Raw genomic sequence first — 19257 nt, forward strand, 5'->3', positions numbered from 1 at the left:
CACATACAGTCTACTCACCTATATATGACAGGGTGGAGGAGCTGATGTCCTGCAGGTTGGTGATGATGAGGCCGTGACTGAAGAGGTCCTTGCACCTCTCCATGATGTTGTCTAGTTGTGCATTCAGCACATCGACATGTTGGGAGGAAAGGCTCTTTCATGCTCCATCTCCTCTCAGAATATTGTGCAGCTTGTGGTAAATTGGTCAAGATTCAGGAGAGTTCCCAGAGTGGCTATTTCTGCCGCATGGGTTTTGTTTTCATCCTGTACTCCAAGGCTGTCCTAGTATGTCCTCTTGCCACCATCTGCTCTGCTATTCTCTTGAATATATCGATGTTCCTGTTAGGGACAGCCAGAGCCTCCTGCACTCCCTCCCCCCTAGTTACAGGAGATCCAGGAAAGTCTCCTCCTCATGCCAGGAAATCTCAGCCAAATGCAGCCTTTTGAGGAGCAATCTCACAAGGATCTCACTAGTTTGACGGTGCAGCGGAAAATGGCACTTCTCTGACAGTTCAAAATGTTCAAAATTTGCTGCCCAGCACTCTCATTGGGTGCATCCCATCACATGGTCATTTTCTGGATTGGGGAGGATGGGTTTGTGTGAGGAAGTGATCCTCCTTGCCTGCCACAGCCTGCCATTTTCTGCTTCACCATAAAGTGGGACCTGAGCCTGAACCCTGGAAATAAAGAAAAAAACTAAACATATGATTCAAAAGAATACCATGAAAGCACTGAATTAATGTGAAGGGCCATCACAACAGGGACTCACATTTTATTTAATGGGTCAAATGAACTAATATTACATCATTGAAACCCTCCCCCCTTTTTAAAAGGAGGTAGATGGATTTTCCAAACTCTAATGTGTTGAACATGAAATGAATTTTGCAGACACTAGTTACTGGTTAGTTAATTCCCCAGCAGTAAGACAGGAGTATTTACAATACAGCTGTATTTACAATTAAAAATGATGTCCCAGCATCACTACCCTTTTTTCGTTTAAAAAAAAATAAAAGGGGAAGGGTGTGGAGAGAAGGAGATGGTAGGAGTGGTTTTCAGTTAGTGGTCAATCAATCAGCACTCAGTGAAAGGACAGGGGGAGGGGAAGAGAAGTCCTACCAAAGAAAGGTTTCTGCACACAAATAAAATGTTTCTTAAAAATAAGTCAGGGTATATGTGCAAGGAAAAAAGTTGGGGGGAAGCCAGGAAAAAATTAATTCTGCCTGTCATGCCTCCTTTTCATATGCAGAACTCTGGAGATCAACAGAAACATAATGGAATCCGAATCGGTGTAATTAGGTCATGCAGAAAAGACCTCTGATATGAGCAACAGCACCCTTATTTCCCTAATATGAAGATGTGACGTCCTTTTATAGCCCACCAAAGACACATAGCTACATAAAATAACAAACTTACTGAGGAATATCAGTGTGTCTTATGTGGAATATCAGTGTGGCTTACCAATAAAAAACTCATTTGGCCTGGGAGGCAAAATTACACCTTGCAAACAAACAAGGTGTGGCTCCTGCCCAAAACTGTCACAATCCCTTCTCACCATAACATGTATTAGATTTCCACTTACATCCTCATATTATTCTACAGAACATTTAACTTATGCTACAGTGTTGGCTCAGTTTAATGACACCATGGAGACACAAGGTAAATTGGGCTACACATTATAGAGGGGAAGGAAATAATTTGACACAGGGGTACTGTTTTCAGCAGTAGCATTATGTTGTTCATAATATGTAGTTCCACCCCCATATTCACTTCTGTTTTGTAATGACTCCCTTACAAAGACAGCTTGACTGCTTAGACATTCTCAAAGTGCAAGCCAAGCCTGTGTAGGAAGATATGGACAGTTGCCATGGGAAGCCTGGATCTCCCAGGACAAATAATTGCTGAGCTGCAAGCTTTTAGGTTTCCTGGCTCCTTCCCAAAATACAAGGCTATATATTTCAACACCTGTGTCAAATTTCAGTGGTAACAGTTCATTTTTCCCAGAGCCTCCCTCCGCCCAAAGTATTTCAAAATATACTGAGGGCCTGAGCCACTCCACTCCCTGAAATCTAGCCTGAAACAGAGAAAAAAGCCCCCACCATCACCAAGAGGGGAGGGAAGGAAACCAGAAGCTACTTGTCCACCCTCATATCATTTCCTTTGAATGAGCACTTTCTAAGGTGAGTCCCCGCAACGTATGTCAGACTGCAAATTTAGTTATGCCCCCATGACCCAACATGGGTTGGGCACACTGTCATTATACCCAGAATCAGCAAAGATGCAGTAATGTTAGCACAAGTTACTAGTGTGCCTGTGTACACAAGACTTGAGGCAACTGATGAAGACACTTCTGGACTAGTCACCTCTGTCTCAACCCTTGTGGGCTGCAGCAGCTGCACTGACACAGTTATAACAACAATGACTTTAATGTGGTAAATAAATAGGAAAGTGATTGGGTTCCAAGGATGAATCTTCAACTAGATCTTATGTGCTTGCCAGTAAAGTAATGAGTTCACAGGCTCCAGACCCTTGTTACCAAAGCTCTTCTGACACAGTCAAATGTAAACAAGGTACGCACCTGAAATTTCATTCTTAAGCAGGGCTCCAAGTAGCTTTTTATTTCAAGTTACAACCTTCGCTGGTGTCTAAGTTTGCCAAGCTACAGCCTGCAACCACCAGGAGCATTCTGGGGGTGGGGACTGATGCATCAACGCCATGCTGTTATGTCATGCTAGAGGGCTGATGTCACCTCCAGCAGAAACTGGAAGTGATGTCATGATGCCGGGTGAATACTCTGGGATTTGCAAAAACTCTATGCAATAAAACATGAAACCTCACCACTGCATTGTGTCATGGTCATCCAGAATGGCCTTTATCTCTTCTCTACATTTCTGCTGGTGCTCTGGATTCTGGGCAAGGCAATACAGCATCCAGGAGATCCCACTGGCTGTGGTGTCATGTCCCTCAAACATGAAAGTGTCTACTTCAGCACGGAGGTCTTCAACAGATAGTCCAACTCCGTTTTCATCCTAAAAATTGATAAACATCACTACAGGTAGCATTTTATCCAGGAATGAGATGTTTCTATTTTTCTTTGCTGCAACTAGTATTAGGAGAAGCAAGTATATGCATGATTTGTGGAATTCATTTTCACAGAATTTGAGTTTACTTGGCATAGAATTACTTGATAGAACAATCCTAAATAGTGAAAAGTAGGTATTTGAGAAGATGATCCAAGAGGGAGCTATAGAAAGGCATACAACCAAAATCCATAGAACCAACATACAAGACAAGCTGTATGCTGTTGGTACACAGAAGTAGGTAAAAGGATGCATGGGGACATAGGTCAGGGGGCACAGAAGTGGTAGACAGGGAACCTATCTATATTATTTCTAACTTGTTCAGGCTACTTACAACTGGGCATTGGGGAACCTGCACTTCTGAGAGGAAGAAAGACAGAAGATCAAAAGAACTTTATTTCTTTACCAGGAGCTAGAACAAAGAAAAAGCTCAAGTGGTGAATGTGTCTCCTCAAAAAAGAAGAAAAAGCTCATTACTTATTCCTGCCTTTATGTATTTATGTAGAAAAGTAGATGGCCTGAGAGCTACTAACATTATTAAATGGTAAGATCCCAGCAAGAGCCAGTTTGGTGTAGTGGTTAAGAGCAATGGGACTCTAATCTGGAGAAGCAAGTTTGATTTCCCACTCCTCCACTTGAAGCCAGGTGGGTCAGTCACAGTCTCCGGACTTCTCTCAGCCCCATCCACCTCACAGGGTGATTGTTGTGGGGATAATAATAACATGGTTGTTGTGGATTTTCCGGGCTGTATAGCCATGGTCTTGGCATTGTAGTTCCTGACGTTTCGCCAGCAGCTGTGACTGGCATCTTCAGAGGTGTAGCACCAAAAGAAAGAGATCTCTCAGTGTCACAGTGTGGAAAGGAAGTTGGCAGGTAATTTATATCTACTCAGGAAGGTAGGGTTGGGCTGAGTCATCCTGTAAGAGTTTCCCAGGGTATGGAATGCAAATGGAGGGAGGCTTCACTGTATCCTGAGGAGGTTCTTTTGCATATGGATTGGTGCTTGATATGCTAATCGTATCTGCAGGGCTATTGAAAGATGTAGCGTATTTTGTCAGCCTGGTGTTTTTCAGGATTGGAAACCATGCTCTATTCATTCTTAAAGTCTCTTCTTTGACAAAGTAGTTGGAAGTGTTGTCCAGTATTTTAGTGTCCTGGAATAAGATACTGTGTCCTGTTTGAGTTAGGCTATGTTCAGCCACTGCTGATTTTTCAGGTTGGCCAAGTCTGCCAACCTGAAAGTCATGTTCTTTTATTCTTGTCTGGATGCTACGCTGTGTGGTCCTGATGTAAGCTTGTCCACAGCTGCAGGGTATGTGGTATACTCCTGCAGAGGTGAGGGGGTCTCTACTGTCTTTTGCTGATCGTAGCAGATTTGTCAGATTGCACAGGGAAAACATTGAAATTCATAAGCATAAGCACAACTCCAACAGGAAAGAAGATACTTTAAGAATGAATAGAGCATGGTTTCCAGTCCTGAAAAACACCAGGCGAACAAAATACTCTACATCTTACAATAGCCCTGCAGATAAGATTAGCATATCAAGCACCAATCCATATGCAAAAAAAAACCTCCTCAGGATACAGTAAAGCCTCCCTCCATTAGCATTCCATACCCTGGGAAACTCTTACAGGATGACTCAGCCCAACCCTACCTTCCTGAGTAGATATAAATTACCTGCCAACTTCTTTTCCACACTGTGACACTGAGAGATCTCTGTCTTTTGGTGCTACACCTCTGAAGATGCCAGTCACAGCTGCTGGTGAAACGTCAGGAACTACAATGCCAAGACCACGGCTATACAGCCCAGAAAATCCACAACAACCATCGTTCTCCGGCCATGAAAGCCTTCGACAATACATCAATAATAACATCCTTTGTAAACCACTGAGTGGGTGTTAAATTGTTCTGAAGGGTGGTATATAAATTGAATGTTAATCATATGGGACAAGCTGGACACTGCAGAACTTAGGCCACTTTATAGGTTAAAACTAGCACCTTAAACCAAGTATTCCTTGAATGTCCCTCAAAAGATAAAAATTCTCTCTCTCTCTCTCTCTCTCTCTCTCTCTCTCTCTCTCTCTCTCTCTCTCTCTCTCTCTCGATAGCATTATCTGGCACTTCCAAAAAAACTCCTTGAAGGAAACCTCACATATAATGCAGTGGATTATGGTAGTTCAGCCTTAAGGTATGAATGACAACAGCCATGTGTTTATTTAACTAAAAAGAGCCACAGATGTCCCAGGCCATACAGAAACACTGCCATAGGTCTGACTGATTCAGTCATGAAATTAATTATTTTTCTAATACTCACTTTGGCACAGAGAAGGATGTCAAGAAAATCCAAGTGTCTCTTTGTCTGGATCTTTTGTAGCTCCTCCTCATTTCTGAGAGATTCCTTTCTCTCATTAATTATCTTATCTGCATTATAAAATTATTATTACAACTTGATAGAAATTTCTGACCACAGACATCCAAGAAGTATATCAAACTTCTTTGATAGCTACGCCAATTTCTTAATGTTTTATATGTATTATTGTTTGTTCATTGAGTGCTCATACATATTAATAGGGATGTTTCTGTGTGAGTATGATCGAACAAAACTTACTATCCATTGAACACCTGCTCCCCACACCCAATCATTCTAAATAATTTTCTAATTTGAAGAGTTTGGTGGTTATTGTTATGCTGCAAACCCTATTCCCATAAAACAAAGTTGATCTGTGCTGGTCCAGACCCTTCATAGATCTATATGGGGAAATACAAGAACTATAAGCAATGGGTGGTAAACCAAAATTAATAGCCTTCTTCAAGCCTTTGTGCCCTGAATTCTTGAATTCCGAGGAAAAAACACATATATGTTATTATTTTGTGTAGTGGTTAAGAGCATGGGACTCTAATCTGGATTGCCAGGTTTGATTCCCCACTCCTCCACTTGAAGCCAGCTGGGTGACCTTAGGCTAGTCACAGCTCTCTGGAGTTCTCTCAGCCCCACCCACTTCACAGGGTGTTTTGTTGTGAGGATAATAATAGCATACTTTGTAAACCGCTCTGAGTGGGCATTAAGTTGTCCTGAAGAGCGGTATATAAATAGAATGTTATATTATTATTATTATTATTATTATTATTATTATTATTATTATATCCTATGATAATAGTGTGTTCTCTTTAAGAAATGCTTTAAGGTCTGGAAATGGTGCATAGAATTAGGTCCATTGTAGCAGCTTTATTGCCTCAGCTGATGTGCCTGCTACACTGTTGCATCAAACAGAAGGCGGCATCAGTGGATGTGCCTTCAACTGGTTTAAATCATTCTTCATGGATCAGACACAAAGGGTTGCCATTGGAGATCAGCTACCTTTAATGTGAGAGCTGTAGTTGTGTTCCACATGGCAAAATCCTATCCCCCTTGTTATTCAACTTCTATCTAAAGCCTTTAGGAGAAATCATTCAATGCTTTGGAACTGAATGTCATCAATATGCTGATGACACTCAGCTCTATATCTTTCTATACAAATCCCCTGGTGATGTTACAGAGGTAATGCCTGACTGCTGTGGTTAAATAGCTAAAAGTGAACAAACTGAAACCGAACCCAGACAAGGTGGAAGTGATGCTGGTTGGAAAGGCAGAGATCTTGAAGAAAATTCTGCATCCCACTTTTGATGGGATTCAGACTATCATTGTTGACTCAGATAATAGCCTAGGGATTGTGCTGGATCCAGCATTGCTACCTGAAAAAACGATCTGCAGAAATTCTTTTTTGAAACTTAGCCCTGAAGATGCCCCCTACCTGAACTCAGCCAATCTGACCACCTGGATCCATGCCATGGTAACATTGAGACTAGACTACTGTAATGCCCTATACATAGGTCTCCCTTTGAAGTCAACTCAGAAACATCACAGCTCGGTTATTATCAGGAGCTAGGTGGAATATGCATATCATTCCCATTTTGCGGCCATTCCACTGGCTACCCGTCAGTAACCAGGATCAATTCAAGGTATGGGCTATCACATACAAAGCCCTTCATGGCTGAAGTCCTTTGTATCTGTGGGATCACCTCTCTCCTATGCTTCACCATGGCAGTTTCGCTCATCTGAGCAGGGCCTTCTGCACGTGCCACCCTCCAAAATGGGCAAAATCAACAATTGCCCGTACATACACATTCTGCATCATTAACATGTCATTTTCATGCTTATGATTTGTTTTAACTCTTTCATCTCCATTTTCAGATGACTGCTTGCTTTCAGATTTATGCAGTCCAGATGTTATTGCTTTGTTTATTGGATACCCCATCCTGTTGATTGTCTTTGACTTATGCTGTGTAATCTGTCTTGAGTCTCAGTGACAAAGGCAGGCTATAAAAAACAAAGGGCCCATTAGGTACACTACAAACCACAAAACCACAAAGATGATACACCACCACCACCTAATGGCTACTTAGGATATAACATCTACTCACACACCCACACTAATAGTAATTTGCTTCCACAAGCTGTTTCCCAATTTTAGATCTGAATACATTAATAATTATATGTATTTGCAAAATTTGCACAAATATCCTGTGTGAACTAAAGCTACAAGAAATCATCTTTTGAAGTAGGAAGACTTGTAACTATCACTTCTAAAGACATTTGGTTTAAAGTCGTTGGGTTGAACTAATTTATTCTATTTGAACTAATTAATTCTATTTCAGCATAGTTAAGGGTTTGCCTCTCTTTACTGTTATGGACTTACTGGGCACTGGATTTCTTTCCTTTTCCCTAAAACAGGCGTTGCTACTCTTTTAGCCTTTGGCTTGGAAAACCTAACATGGTTGTAATTCATTCCTACAATCCAAAATCTGAATCTGACAGACAAAGGGATCAGGAAAAGTACCAGTATGGTGGTGGGCAACTTGGCAGGCCTTCCGGAACCGATATCCTTGTGGGCTGAACCAGTAAATATGATCATTCTGATACAAGATATGGTAGAGTTTTTCATTTACTAAGAAGCAGAGGTCAAAGACAGCTTGGACATAGGAGTTTTCTCTGAGGAGGCAACAAACACAGAATACTACAATGAGCTTTGCTACTACACCTAGTCCTGAAGCAGCATTCAGACCACAGTGTGCCTTCAAAGCATTCTATATTTAAGTGGCGTAATATAATATGGGAAATGTGTGATCACAAGTGAAGCTATGACTACACTAAAAGTGTACTATACACTATACTACAACTATAAGTGCATGTATTTATTTATTTACATGTTGTTATCTTGCCTTTCGTCTAAACAGCACAGAGAGGCATATATGCCCCTGCCGCCCGCTTCCAATGAAGTATGTTAGGCAAAGGAATAGCAACTTGACAAAAGGATTTGAAACTGAGTCTCCCTAGCACTCCAAATACTGTGCCACACTGGCTCTAAGCCTTTAGTTGCATTTCAAGCATTTTTCAGAACTAAATTGCTTTAAAAATGCTGGTGTGCACATGTTATACTGTATTATACAGTAGACCCTTTATATCCATGAGGGTTCCATTCCTCAGATCATCAAGAATGGCAACATTCTTGGCAGGGAGGCTAAGCAACTCTGTAAAGGTCCTGCTCTCTCCCCCCACAACACCCCTCTGGTGGAAGAAGGCCTGGACAGGTGAGTCATATGTGGTGTCTGTTCTGGTACAGAGGTGCAGGATACCTTACTTAACACTCAGGGAGGCTGTATTCTCAGAGAATGGAGCCAGAACAATTTGTTCAGATTCCAGTCCAGATTCTTTCCTTGATGGAAAGAGAGACTAACTCCTTCAGTTCCTTTATTTCTCCACAACCAAAGAGGCTAGAGACTTACTTTTACAAAAAGTAAAAGCTGGGAATTTAAAGAAGCTGGTACACATATTGCTGTGCTTTTATATCAATAAAACCCTCTTTTCTTTTTTGGATAAATGTTTTATTTTATTAAAACAAAAAGGGAATACAGAAAAAAGAGGGATAAAGGAAGGGGACAAGAAAAACAAATATAAAGCTGTGTGCTACAAGGATTATTAAAGTATAGAGTAAAAAAATCATAACCTTTAAGGTGTTGGAATAATAATTAAACCTGTTTGGTGTATATTTTTTTCAAATAAACAACACGTGCAGAATTCAAATCTATTTCTATTCTTTATTTTTAAAAAAATTAAAAACTTATTATTCCACTATTACCATTATGGAATAATGGAATAAAACACTATTCAATTGCCGTTAAAAAAAAAAAAGACTTCAGTGGTGGGGTAGAAATGGCCACTGTGACAGCACGAAGAAGGAACAGCAGTTGGTGCAAAGGAGAAGAATGCTCAATTATAAAGTAACCCCTACTTCTTGCACTCTGCAATGAGTGCACATACGGGATAGCCTCTAAAATGAATTTTGAAGACCACCCTGACGAAGCTGATCTGAAATGCGTAGGGGTTACTTTATTCTTCCCTTTGAACCTTTGCACCAAGTGCTGTTCCCTCCTCATTTTGCCTTTGTATGGCCTCCCTTCTTCTTCATTGTGACAGCAGCCTAGTTGCCTGCCATTTCCAGCTTTGGGGAAATGGGGCTCTGCTGCCTCTGCTGCTAATGGCAGAAAGAAGCCTCCGGAGGGGACAATGCCGGAAATGCTAAGACCAGGGCAGGCTTCTTCTCTTTCCCTCCCCACTCCTGCTGCCTCAGATATGAGTGTGTGTAGAAGGGGGGGGGATGACCAAAATAAGGGCAACAAAACCCCACCCCCAAATCTGAGCCAGTAACAATACTTCCAAAAATCTGAATAATGAAAACAGTGACCTACATGAAATCTGGATTGGGAATTATTACAAACGTGTTTGAAATGCATGTCCTCCATTTCCTGTATGCATAGAGGCATAATGCTGATAAGACACATATTATGTGGGGGTAGGGGGCGGGGCTAGCATGCTCACACCCACCCTGCTTGGAGAGGTCATGGGCTCAGGGGCAGCCACATCACATGTTCTACCTGTTGACCACTGTAAGTGAAATCTTGAGTCTCAAATCAGCAACTGGTAGTCTACCGTACTATGGCACAGTTAGACCATTCTAAGACCACTGACTTCAATGAACTTTGAAGGGTGTAACTCTGCTTAGGAGGGTACTGTAAGGGGCTTCTTAAAGATGCTTTACAGAAAGGGAAATGATAGAATTGAATAACTGCCAGTAATCCAAGTGCTGCAAACTACAAACAGATTTATGCCAGTGTGCGAAAACAAGGGCTTGCATGTATATGTATTACTTATTGTGATACCTTGTGTGTTCCCCTTTCAAATAAAATACTTGCAAAAACCAGAGTTTGGGCTACAGAAACATAATGGATTATTAATGTCAATTATCAATAATGTTAAATGCTATTGTTTCAGTCATGCAATGGGATTTCAGTTATGCAATGGGCTTTTCGTGAATTTCTTGCTCTGAATTTTGATATAGTTTAGTTCCAAAAGGTTGCAAACCCCTCCCATATGCAGCAGAGGTTATGAGCACCAGATGGATATGTTGTAAGTTCCACAATGGTGAACCGTAATGTGGAATGGAAATTCAGTATCTGGGATAACCAGTTTGGTCAATTTAAACCACCACATAATATATTTCAAGCCAACCAGAAGAACCTTCACTCATAATTCAAAGGTTATAAATACTAACCTGTCCATTTGACAGCTGTTGTTGCAACTGAAGGCACACTTCATGATGATATCAAGTGTCATCAAGCTCACATGTTTGAAGAGATCCACTGATGTCTCCTGTGTGATCAGTTGTTCCCATTTATCCTAAGTCATTGGGACAGAAATGATTCAGAGCTCATATCCTCCATTAGCCCCTCTCAAAGAGGGCAAAACAAGTAAATTATGTGATTTCATTACACTATGAAAAAAACATTGCACAATGCCCTGCCTCCAGTTCAAACAAAAGAGAAAAAGGAGAGAAGCTGCCTGAGAGCTACTAAGAGGTTGCTTTGGAAAAAGAGCAAATAAAAGTTTTCACCTAAGCACTACAAAACTGCTCTGAAGCACTGCAATTTTTGAACAAGATGCCATTTTGTGACTAGTAGTTCCCAAAGCACTTGGAAAAATTAAGTAGCTCCTGAAATATAAAGTCTGCCCTAAGCCCTGTCCCTGCCCTAGAAGACTCAGGCAGCAGCAAGGGTTGTGTGTATAAAAAAATTCTGTTCTAATTTTTTTTACTTTAAAAGCTTTTATTTCATAGGGTTTTTTCTCTGTGATGCTTAGATGACAACTTCCTTTCTAGTGTTCTTCATAGTCCATGTTCTGTTTCTAGGACAGAACAAAAATTAGTAACACATATTTTAAAGGTTGTTGGGAATCCCCTTTTATCTGGAAGCTCTTTCTTATAACCCTTAACATGTAAGATTGATGATTATTCAGTTACAGGGAACTTTGCATATGTTCAAAGACATTCTCAGGTTTTTAAAAAAACCTAACTAGACAATCCTAAACAGAGTTACATTCATTGGCATAGAAAGGTGTCAATTTGTTTAGGACTGCACTATAAACCCTAAGGGTAAAAATAAGTTTCAGAGCTAAACTTACAACTTCCACTTGGAAGTCTACCAGCTTCATTTTAACATGTAGAACACCTGTCATAATATCACATTTTCACCTATGAAATATGAAAAAAATAACCATGGGGACTCCCCTTATACTTTAGGGCTGTAGCACACAGCAACACTGTCTGCCACCTTCTTGTAGGTTATCCCTGTATCTGTTTGTTAGCCAACATGTGGCTTGTATCAGTCACTGTTTTCCCTCTTTCATTGAACAAAAAATCCTTAGATACAAATCCAGTATCTCCTATAAGTGCACTTCTGGACAAACTAACAAGAATACAGGACAATATTTATTACAACACTAGATCAGGGTGTTTTGACAGGGCCATTGGGAGTGAAGCTCAGTGCTGCATTGGTAGTCCCATCAAGTCTACCTTTCTCTGTAACGTACGATAGCCAGTTATTCTATGGTATTCCATGTTTATTTGGATTCTTCTCTTCTCACAGAACATTTCTGCATCGATAGTATGAATTATGTTACCTCTTAAGTATATTCCAGCACTCAGCTCTTTTTAATTTCACAATTCCTGTGACAGCACTTACCAGCATTATTTTTGTGGAATCTGCCATCAGCGCCATGTAGGGTTTCAAAACATTATAATGAAAACCTGGAGTCAATAGTTTTCGATGCTGCACCCACTTTGGCCCATGAAGCACCAACAAGCCTTTCCCTGAGAAGCACATGAATTGCTATTTTAGACTATACAAACATATAGTTCTGATAAATCACTAAATCATTTATTGGAGTTCTAAGAATTTTCTGCAGTAAAAGAATGTCTCTACTATTTCTAGTATAATTCCCTCAATAACTGGGACAGTACATTTCTTCTAGCACTTGTCTATTTATTTAAACATCTTTCCTTAAGGTGGCATGTGAATCACAATTTAAAATATCACAACTTAAAACACACAAAATAAAACCCCAAAGAGCCCTCTCCCCTGAAAAGATGCCTGCAGTCTATACCCCATTAAAAGCCCTAGCAAGTAAAGTGGCCTAGCACAGCCTCTTAAACATTTCTTGAAATGGCATACCCTCCCCCCACCTAATGAGGGAGCCCATTCTAAAAATTGGGAGCTACAGTGGAAAAGTCACAGCCTCTAGTAGATGCCAGGCAGGCTACCTTGAGTGGGGAACAGCCAGTAGGTGGCAGCTTGAGGACAGTAGCTGTGTACTGGGACACATGAGAGGAGACAGTCCTTTAGATATGTAGATACTAGGTAGGCAGTAAAGAGCTTTAAAGGTCATAACACTACCTTGAGTTGCTTGGAAAGAAACTAGCAGCCAATGTATCTATTTTAAGATAGGCAAGATATGTTCCCCTCAGCTAGCCCTTGACAATAATCAGGCTGCAATATTTTGAACTACCTGCACTTTCTGGTATGCATCCAAGGGCAACTGTGAGATGAGTTAACATCTTGCTCCTTGTCCTTGAAGGATTAATGTGCAAAGTAGGTTGGAGGGGGTTGCAGATGTCATCAATTAAGGGTTCTAGCTTAGCTAGCTTCTTATCAGTTGGTTTCTCATAAGAACATCTTGTTCGAGTTGGGAGGGGGAACACCTGCAATATTCTCTGGAAGGCATGTCTTGATTGGCAGTTGCCATCACCTGACTTGGAGGATTAGGAATTATAATTGTAGTATTGTCCCAGAGGAAGGAGGTGTCTGCAATTTTATAGGCAGGCCTGAATCTGGAGAGATTTTGCAGCTATACCCCATTTTATACTGAGGCCTGATTGAGTATGTAAATTGGCACCATTTGGTAGCTATTGGAAAATCTGTTAAGTAATAAAAGCTAGCTTTATTGTTTTGCTTTCGGTGTGACTTTTGATATTTGTTGGGTGTAGACTTATTACTTTGTTTAAAATAAACAAATAAAATATATTTGTTTAATAAATTATATAAAATATATTTTTAATGTATCTGTTTGGTTACTTGTGTGCTCATACCCTGGGGAACTCATGGGTCAGCCTGTGTAGCTCCTGACAGCAACCCAACACAGAATGCATTACAATAACCAAACTGAAAAGTTACAGAAGTGCAGATCATCAAGGCCAGTTCAGCTGAGTCTAAGAAAGGAAAGGGCTGGCAAACCAAATACAGATGACAGAAGGTATAATAACTGTTTCCCTCAAATGTCTAGGGAAAGCCTCCTCAGCAACACATTAATGGTTTCAACCATCAGCTCTAATCACTACTACCAGCTTGACTTTACAAGCCAGGATGGGTACAGGTCAAAAGTGGCTCTCACACTCCCAAGGATCCTGTCAGTATCCACTGGCAAAATCAATCTGAATCTATCCGTAAGGACAAGTAGTGGCTTCTCAGTTCTCAGATACTAGATCTACTCTCAACTTGCAGCTGAAGTTGGAACAGATAAGAAAGATTTTATCAACAAATTACATCACAAAAACATCACAGCTAGTGTATGAATTAATATCGTTAACAGACTTAGGTGTTACTAAGTCATGAACCACTTTAAATAATGAAGCTGGGTAACATTCAGTTGATGCAATGGTGGTACAGGGAAAAGTTCTTCTCCATCATCACTGCCACCTCATAAATCTGAATTGTGTTCTATGACATGCTCTGCCTGATTCATCCTGAGTCTTCCACCAATGATGTTCTAATCTTTTCTCAGTCTGCTTCACATCCTCCAGCTCCCTGGAAAATTACAGAAATGTGGGCCTACCAGAATGTGGGAGAGGACCACATGTAGTGATTATGGCTCCAGCCAGCCCTACATTCCATGTAGCTACTAGGCCCTCCACAACGTCATCATAGAGGCTCACAAAATCCACCAGAGTGGCTTGGAAATTGACAGGATCCATTAATCTCCAAGGGTAGACCATTCAAATCTGTGCACCACCCTTTCAACAGGGAGTAAGCAAATTTAACCATGCTTTACCACAAGAAGACCCAAACCTCCATCTTCCAATCAGACCACTAGCAAACCATTCTGTACAGAAAAGAAGGTCTCATGTATTCATTTTTTCATGCACTGGACCCATCACAACCATTGACAGACTCATGATTGTCATGGTGGTCATGAAGTCCTGAGCTTGACCTGACAAGACACTTTGACATGTATACTGAAATCCCCAAGGACAATCATACTTAGGTTTCTCAACACTAAATCTGAAATCACTTCTAACAGGGACCCCTCTTTGCAGATAGTAAACCAGCAGGACACCTAAGTTATCCTTGCTGACCAATACAAGGTACACACAATTAAAACTGGCTTCTGTCTGCACTGAAGGAGAAAGACTCACAGCAAATAATCACGATCACATCCAACCTCTCCCATCTTCCAGTTTCAGTTTGGATAGATACCTTGTACCTAACTGGTATGACTTGTGCCAAGCTGACATTAGATTCATCCATCCAGGTTTCAGTCAAACAAGCTCATAAAACTGGTCAGATGCTACACAAACCTGGCATTACACTTGGACTGATAAACAATACAACACAAACATGGGATAGTAGTGAATTTTTTAGAAGAACCTATGCAGCCCATAGAACAAAATAGGAATTCCTTCTGAGCAATCTTGTTTGCGATCTGGCTCTCAAGTAAGACCTGGGACTCTATCACAGTTGCTAAACTCAAAAATCAATGTGAGAGTTCTTATGTAGACTATAAGTACAGATTCAGATACAACAACTAACAGTGAATCAAAAATCTCAGACAAGATTAAAAGAAGGCCTACTGGTCCAATGTAATTTTGTGCAGTTGTAGTGCAATCTACATATGCTCCATCAACCTATCTGATATGGTGCATCTTACCATCTTGCTATACCTATATAGCAAGCAAACATCTTGAATGACATAAACATGTGTTTCACAACCTTTTTTCCATGGAGGAGCCCCCAAATCAATTTTTCAAATCCTGAGGAACTTATGAGAATGTTAACAGGCCAGAAAAAGTTGGTGGTAGGAAGCACAATTCAATTGTTGCTAAATTATTGTCAAGAATATTTATTTGTAAATTTACTTATTTTATTTATTTATGTCATTTATAGTCCGCCTTTCTCACTGAGACTCAATTTCAAGGACAATTCCATAAACAATGCCATAGGGTAAATAAACACAATTTTACAAAGACATAGCATTAGCAAGGATCCAATACAGAGTTGAAGAAATGTTGAAACAGAACATAAGCAGTTCTGGGGCTGATATTAGACCACATGAAGTACAAGTAGCTCATAAAAGCACATATTTAAGACAACAGGCAGTACATAAAGCAACATAGTGGTGAAGTCTATGGTCCTTAACTCATTAGTGAAGCATCTGAGAGCTCATCTCTAAAGAGCTGGTTGTATGTATATAAAGAGCTGGTTTAGAAACCACAAGTTCTACAGAACACGTGATGATGTCCTGTGGAACCCCAAGGTTCCACAGAACCCTGGTTGGGAAACACTGACATAAACTAATGGTTATTTCATACACTACTAGGGTTGCCAGTCCCCCACGGCAGCGCTCCCACGCTCTGCAGCAGCCCAATTCAGACTTGCATCGGGTCCAATTCAGACCACTGTAGAGTGTGGGAGCACTCCCAGGGGCAGCATGTGGCCTGTGTGATGACATCACTTCCTGTAAGTGACATCATTGCATAGACCAGGAGTGCACGCGTGCAACAGGTGCACTGAGGAAAGTGCCAGGTCTCCTACCTCCTGCCCAGAGGGTAAGGGGCCTGGCAACTCTATTCACTACCTAATCGCAAACTCAGGCTTGCTCAACAGGGAGCTGTTGAGCTTCCTGTGTGAGTTCACCAACATGACACATGTGCTCATTGCATTCACACTTCACATCTGGGGGTCTACATTTAAAACATCTTAGTGTGCACTTACATAATGCTTTGTGTGCAGTGATCAGTGGTAAGAGTTGCCTCAGTTCAAAAGGCTGGGCAAGAAAAATACCATTCATTCACACATTTCCAAGTCCTACGAATTTACCACCTCTCTTTGTTATTAACATTTCTAAATCATGTTAATTTAGCTCTTTCCCAACTTTTTCACATATTAGTTCCCTATAAGACTAGAATAAAAAGCCACACCAACAAACCATACCAAAACCACACCAATAAAAACATTGGTGAGTAACCCCAGGAAGAAAAAAATCAAATAGAACCCTTGGAAATGCCACATTGAAATCTGAAGGGGGAGTTAAGCATGTGGAATTCAGAAGAAAACTTGGAGCTATATAGAGCCAGAATCAGCAAAAAAAGCCTGTGCTGAAAAGGCATAGTACCTGTGTCAGGTTTTCTGTCCTAATTGATAGTAGTGCTCTTTTGATATGGAGTTTCTAGACCAATATGATGTAGACATTTGTAATCCAGAGAAATAGAAAAACTACCTTCCTGATCTGTGGCCTGTTTTTAACTAAATTTCTTATCAAGAAACCCTTGAATATACATACCAATCCATGGAATTATACTCTGATATGCAGCAGCATCCTTTGGCTCTGTAAGAGAAAAATAAGCAGGCAAAAGGAGAGGGGGGATCCTTAGTATTAACTCACAGTACTCAGACGTATGCAAAAAAAATAGAACATAAAACTGTGAGTTATATATTTGTTTAAAGCAGTGAAGCAATGTACAGATCATGAGAGTTACACATGAAGGAATTACACAGGCTATTGCAACACAAAAACCAGACAGCAGCACACTTCCATATGTGAAATTCTAAATGGATGTGTTGGTAGCTAAATATTGCCATGTATCATGAGGTCATTGTTATTTATTATATTGTCATATATTGTCAGGTACTTTAAGGACTTAAATTCCTACATAGCACACGATGGGCTTGAATGGTTGCCAAAGAATCACTTTTATTATGCTGCCTGGATTAATATAGCCAATCCTCCTAGCCTACTCCTGCTTCCTTTTTGGGATACTCAGGGGGCTACTATGGATATCCCTGCCCTCTATATATTGAACTAGAAGCCAACTGAAGCAGCATTCAGCACCTTGCTCTTTTCTCAATCCCCTTTCATTCCATCTCTTCCATTCCCTACTGCATTCTCATTCGGGGGGTGGATTATACTAATTTCCTGTCAGTCTTATTTAGCAAAATTCTCCATTCTTCACAAAGGTATATTACAGAATATTTATAAAAATGTTTTAACCCTCCTCCCCACCTTACAATATGCTAGTGGTGTCAGAGAATGGCTCCTCCTCACATAACGAGGGTAACCAAAGAATCTCCAGTTCCTGGGAAAGCAAGATATGCTGCAGCCTCTCCTCAGACCAATGTCCCCCTTCTTGAAACTGCAGCATCACTGATATGGGGAGGCTTCTTCCAAGTCCCAGTTGGCCTCAAAGCTTCTCAGATGACCAAGTCAGTGTGGGAAGGAGCTCCATGGAATTTGCTCCCATTCTGCCTGTGTAATAATAAAGAATCCTAAAAAGTTCCTGATCAGAGGAAACTAGTAATTTAGACAACCTGAATTGGTCCTCTCTGGAACTATTCAAGGCCTTTAAGCTTCATCAAGAAAGTAATGCTCCTAGAACATTTTACTACATAGCATTAGAACAGCAGTGTCTCAAACAGGGCAACAATCCATGGAGATACACAATGTTCTCTAACTGCATGCATGAGACACCACAAAAACCTCTGGGTAATGTCAGATTTCTGACATTTTCTGTGCTAGAGGTGCATGTATAACTAGAAATTATTCTTACTGTTTTTAGTTTGTAATGGTGCCACAGCATGAAGGTATGGTTACAAGCAAATTTCTAACCTACCAACTGTTAAGAGAACAACTAAATTGCCCTTACCTGCTCTAGCAAGCAATGTTTTAGCATAATCAGGGTGTGTGATTATTAAACATGCAGAAAAGCTTCCAAACCACAAAGGAAAGGCATATGGATAAACACAGCTCCAGGACTCTACTTTCTTCAAAATGCTAGACATGGGTAAAAGCTGCAACAGTACAAGAGAAAGTGGAGGTGAAGTAGGCAATCAATAACATACTTTCTTGTGCTTTGCTGCTAATGATCGATAACAACAGAATCTAACATCCGCTGATGACTGATTGTCTAAAAGCATTCAGTACCTACACTGGCTCAAACTGATTATTACAAAATGACTATACACTGGCATAGAATAAACAGAACCCTAATACTTAGCAATACAGAAAAAGCTTATCATTCTTTTTTTATTCCTAACAAGTACATTTTCCCCAAATATTACCAATATTCATTTAATTCATCATTCAAACATAATTTATATTTCACAAAGTAATGTATATTCTACAGTTAACAGATAGGCAACTGGATTACAAATAAGAAACACCCCAGTCCTAACACTGCAAGTAATTATCTACCAGTGCAATCCTAAACAGAGTTACACCCTTATAGACGTATTGATTTCAGCTGATTTAGGGTTGTAATTCTGGGCTTTTATGAACACTTATTCTTGATTTTCTTAGCAGTCAGTCCACAAGCATTGAAATAGGATTGAGTACAGTTCTTTCACACATCTGCTCTCCATTTACATTTTTATAGTTGTGGAGCTGTTTTAATTTCTCCCTCATGTACCCCAAATAATCAGGATTTTTCAAGCAAGGTAGGTGTCATTGATGGCATCATTGGTGATACATACCCCTTTTTT

At 40.4% G+C, this 19257-nt stretch overlaps 1 protein-coding gene across 1 annotated transcript in view; it reads right to left on the reverse strand.

The window, feature by feature from the left end:
* The window catches only part of LOC129330099 (cytochrome P450 4B1-like), a 62729-nt gene that overhangs the window by 24446 nt on the left and 19026 nt on the right, over positions 1-19257 (reverse strand). Inside the window, exons 2-8 of the mRNA XM_054980002.1 lie at positions 18423-18567; positions 17063-17107; positions 12193-12320; positions 10728-10852; positions 7956-8107; positions 5393-5499; positions 2836-3026 (exon numbers count right to left, since the gene is read on the reverse strand). Of these exons, the coding sequence (XP_054835977.1) occupies positions 2836-3026; positions 5393-5499; positions 7956-8107; positions 10728-10852; positions 12193-12320; positions 17063-17107; positions 18423-18567 (893 nt within the window). The remainder of the gene's footprint in view (positions 1-2835; positions 3027-5392; positions 5500-7955; positions 8108-10727; positions 10853-12192; positions 12321-17062; positions 17108-18422; positions 18568-19257) is intronic.

This window comes from Eublepharis macularius, chromosome 5 (genome assembly GCF_028583425.1).
Source record: "Eublepharis macularius isolate TG4126 chromosome 5, MPM_Emac_v1.0, whole genome shotgun sequence".
In the NCBI taxonomy this organism is placed as follows: Eukaryota; Metazoa; Chordata; class Lepidosauria; order Squamata; family Eublepharidae; genus Eublepharis; species Eublepharis macularius.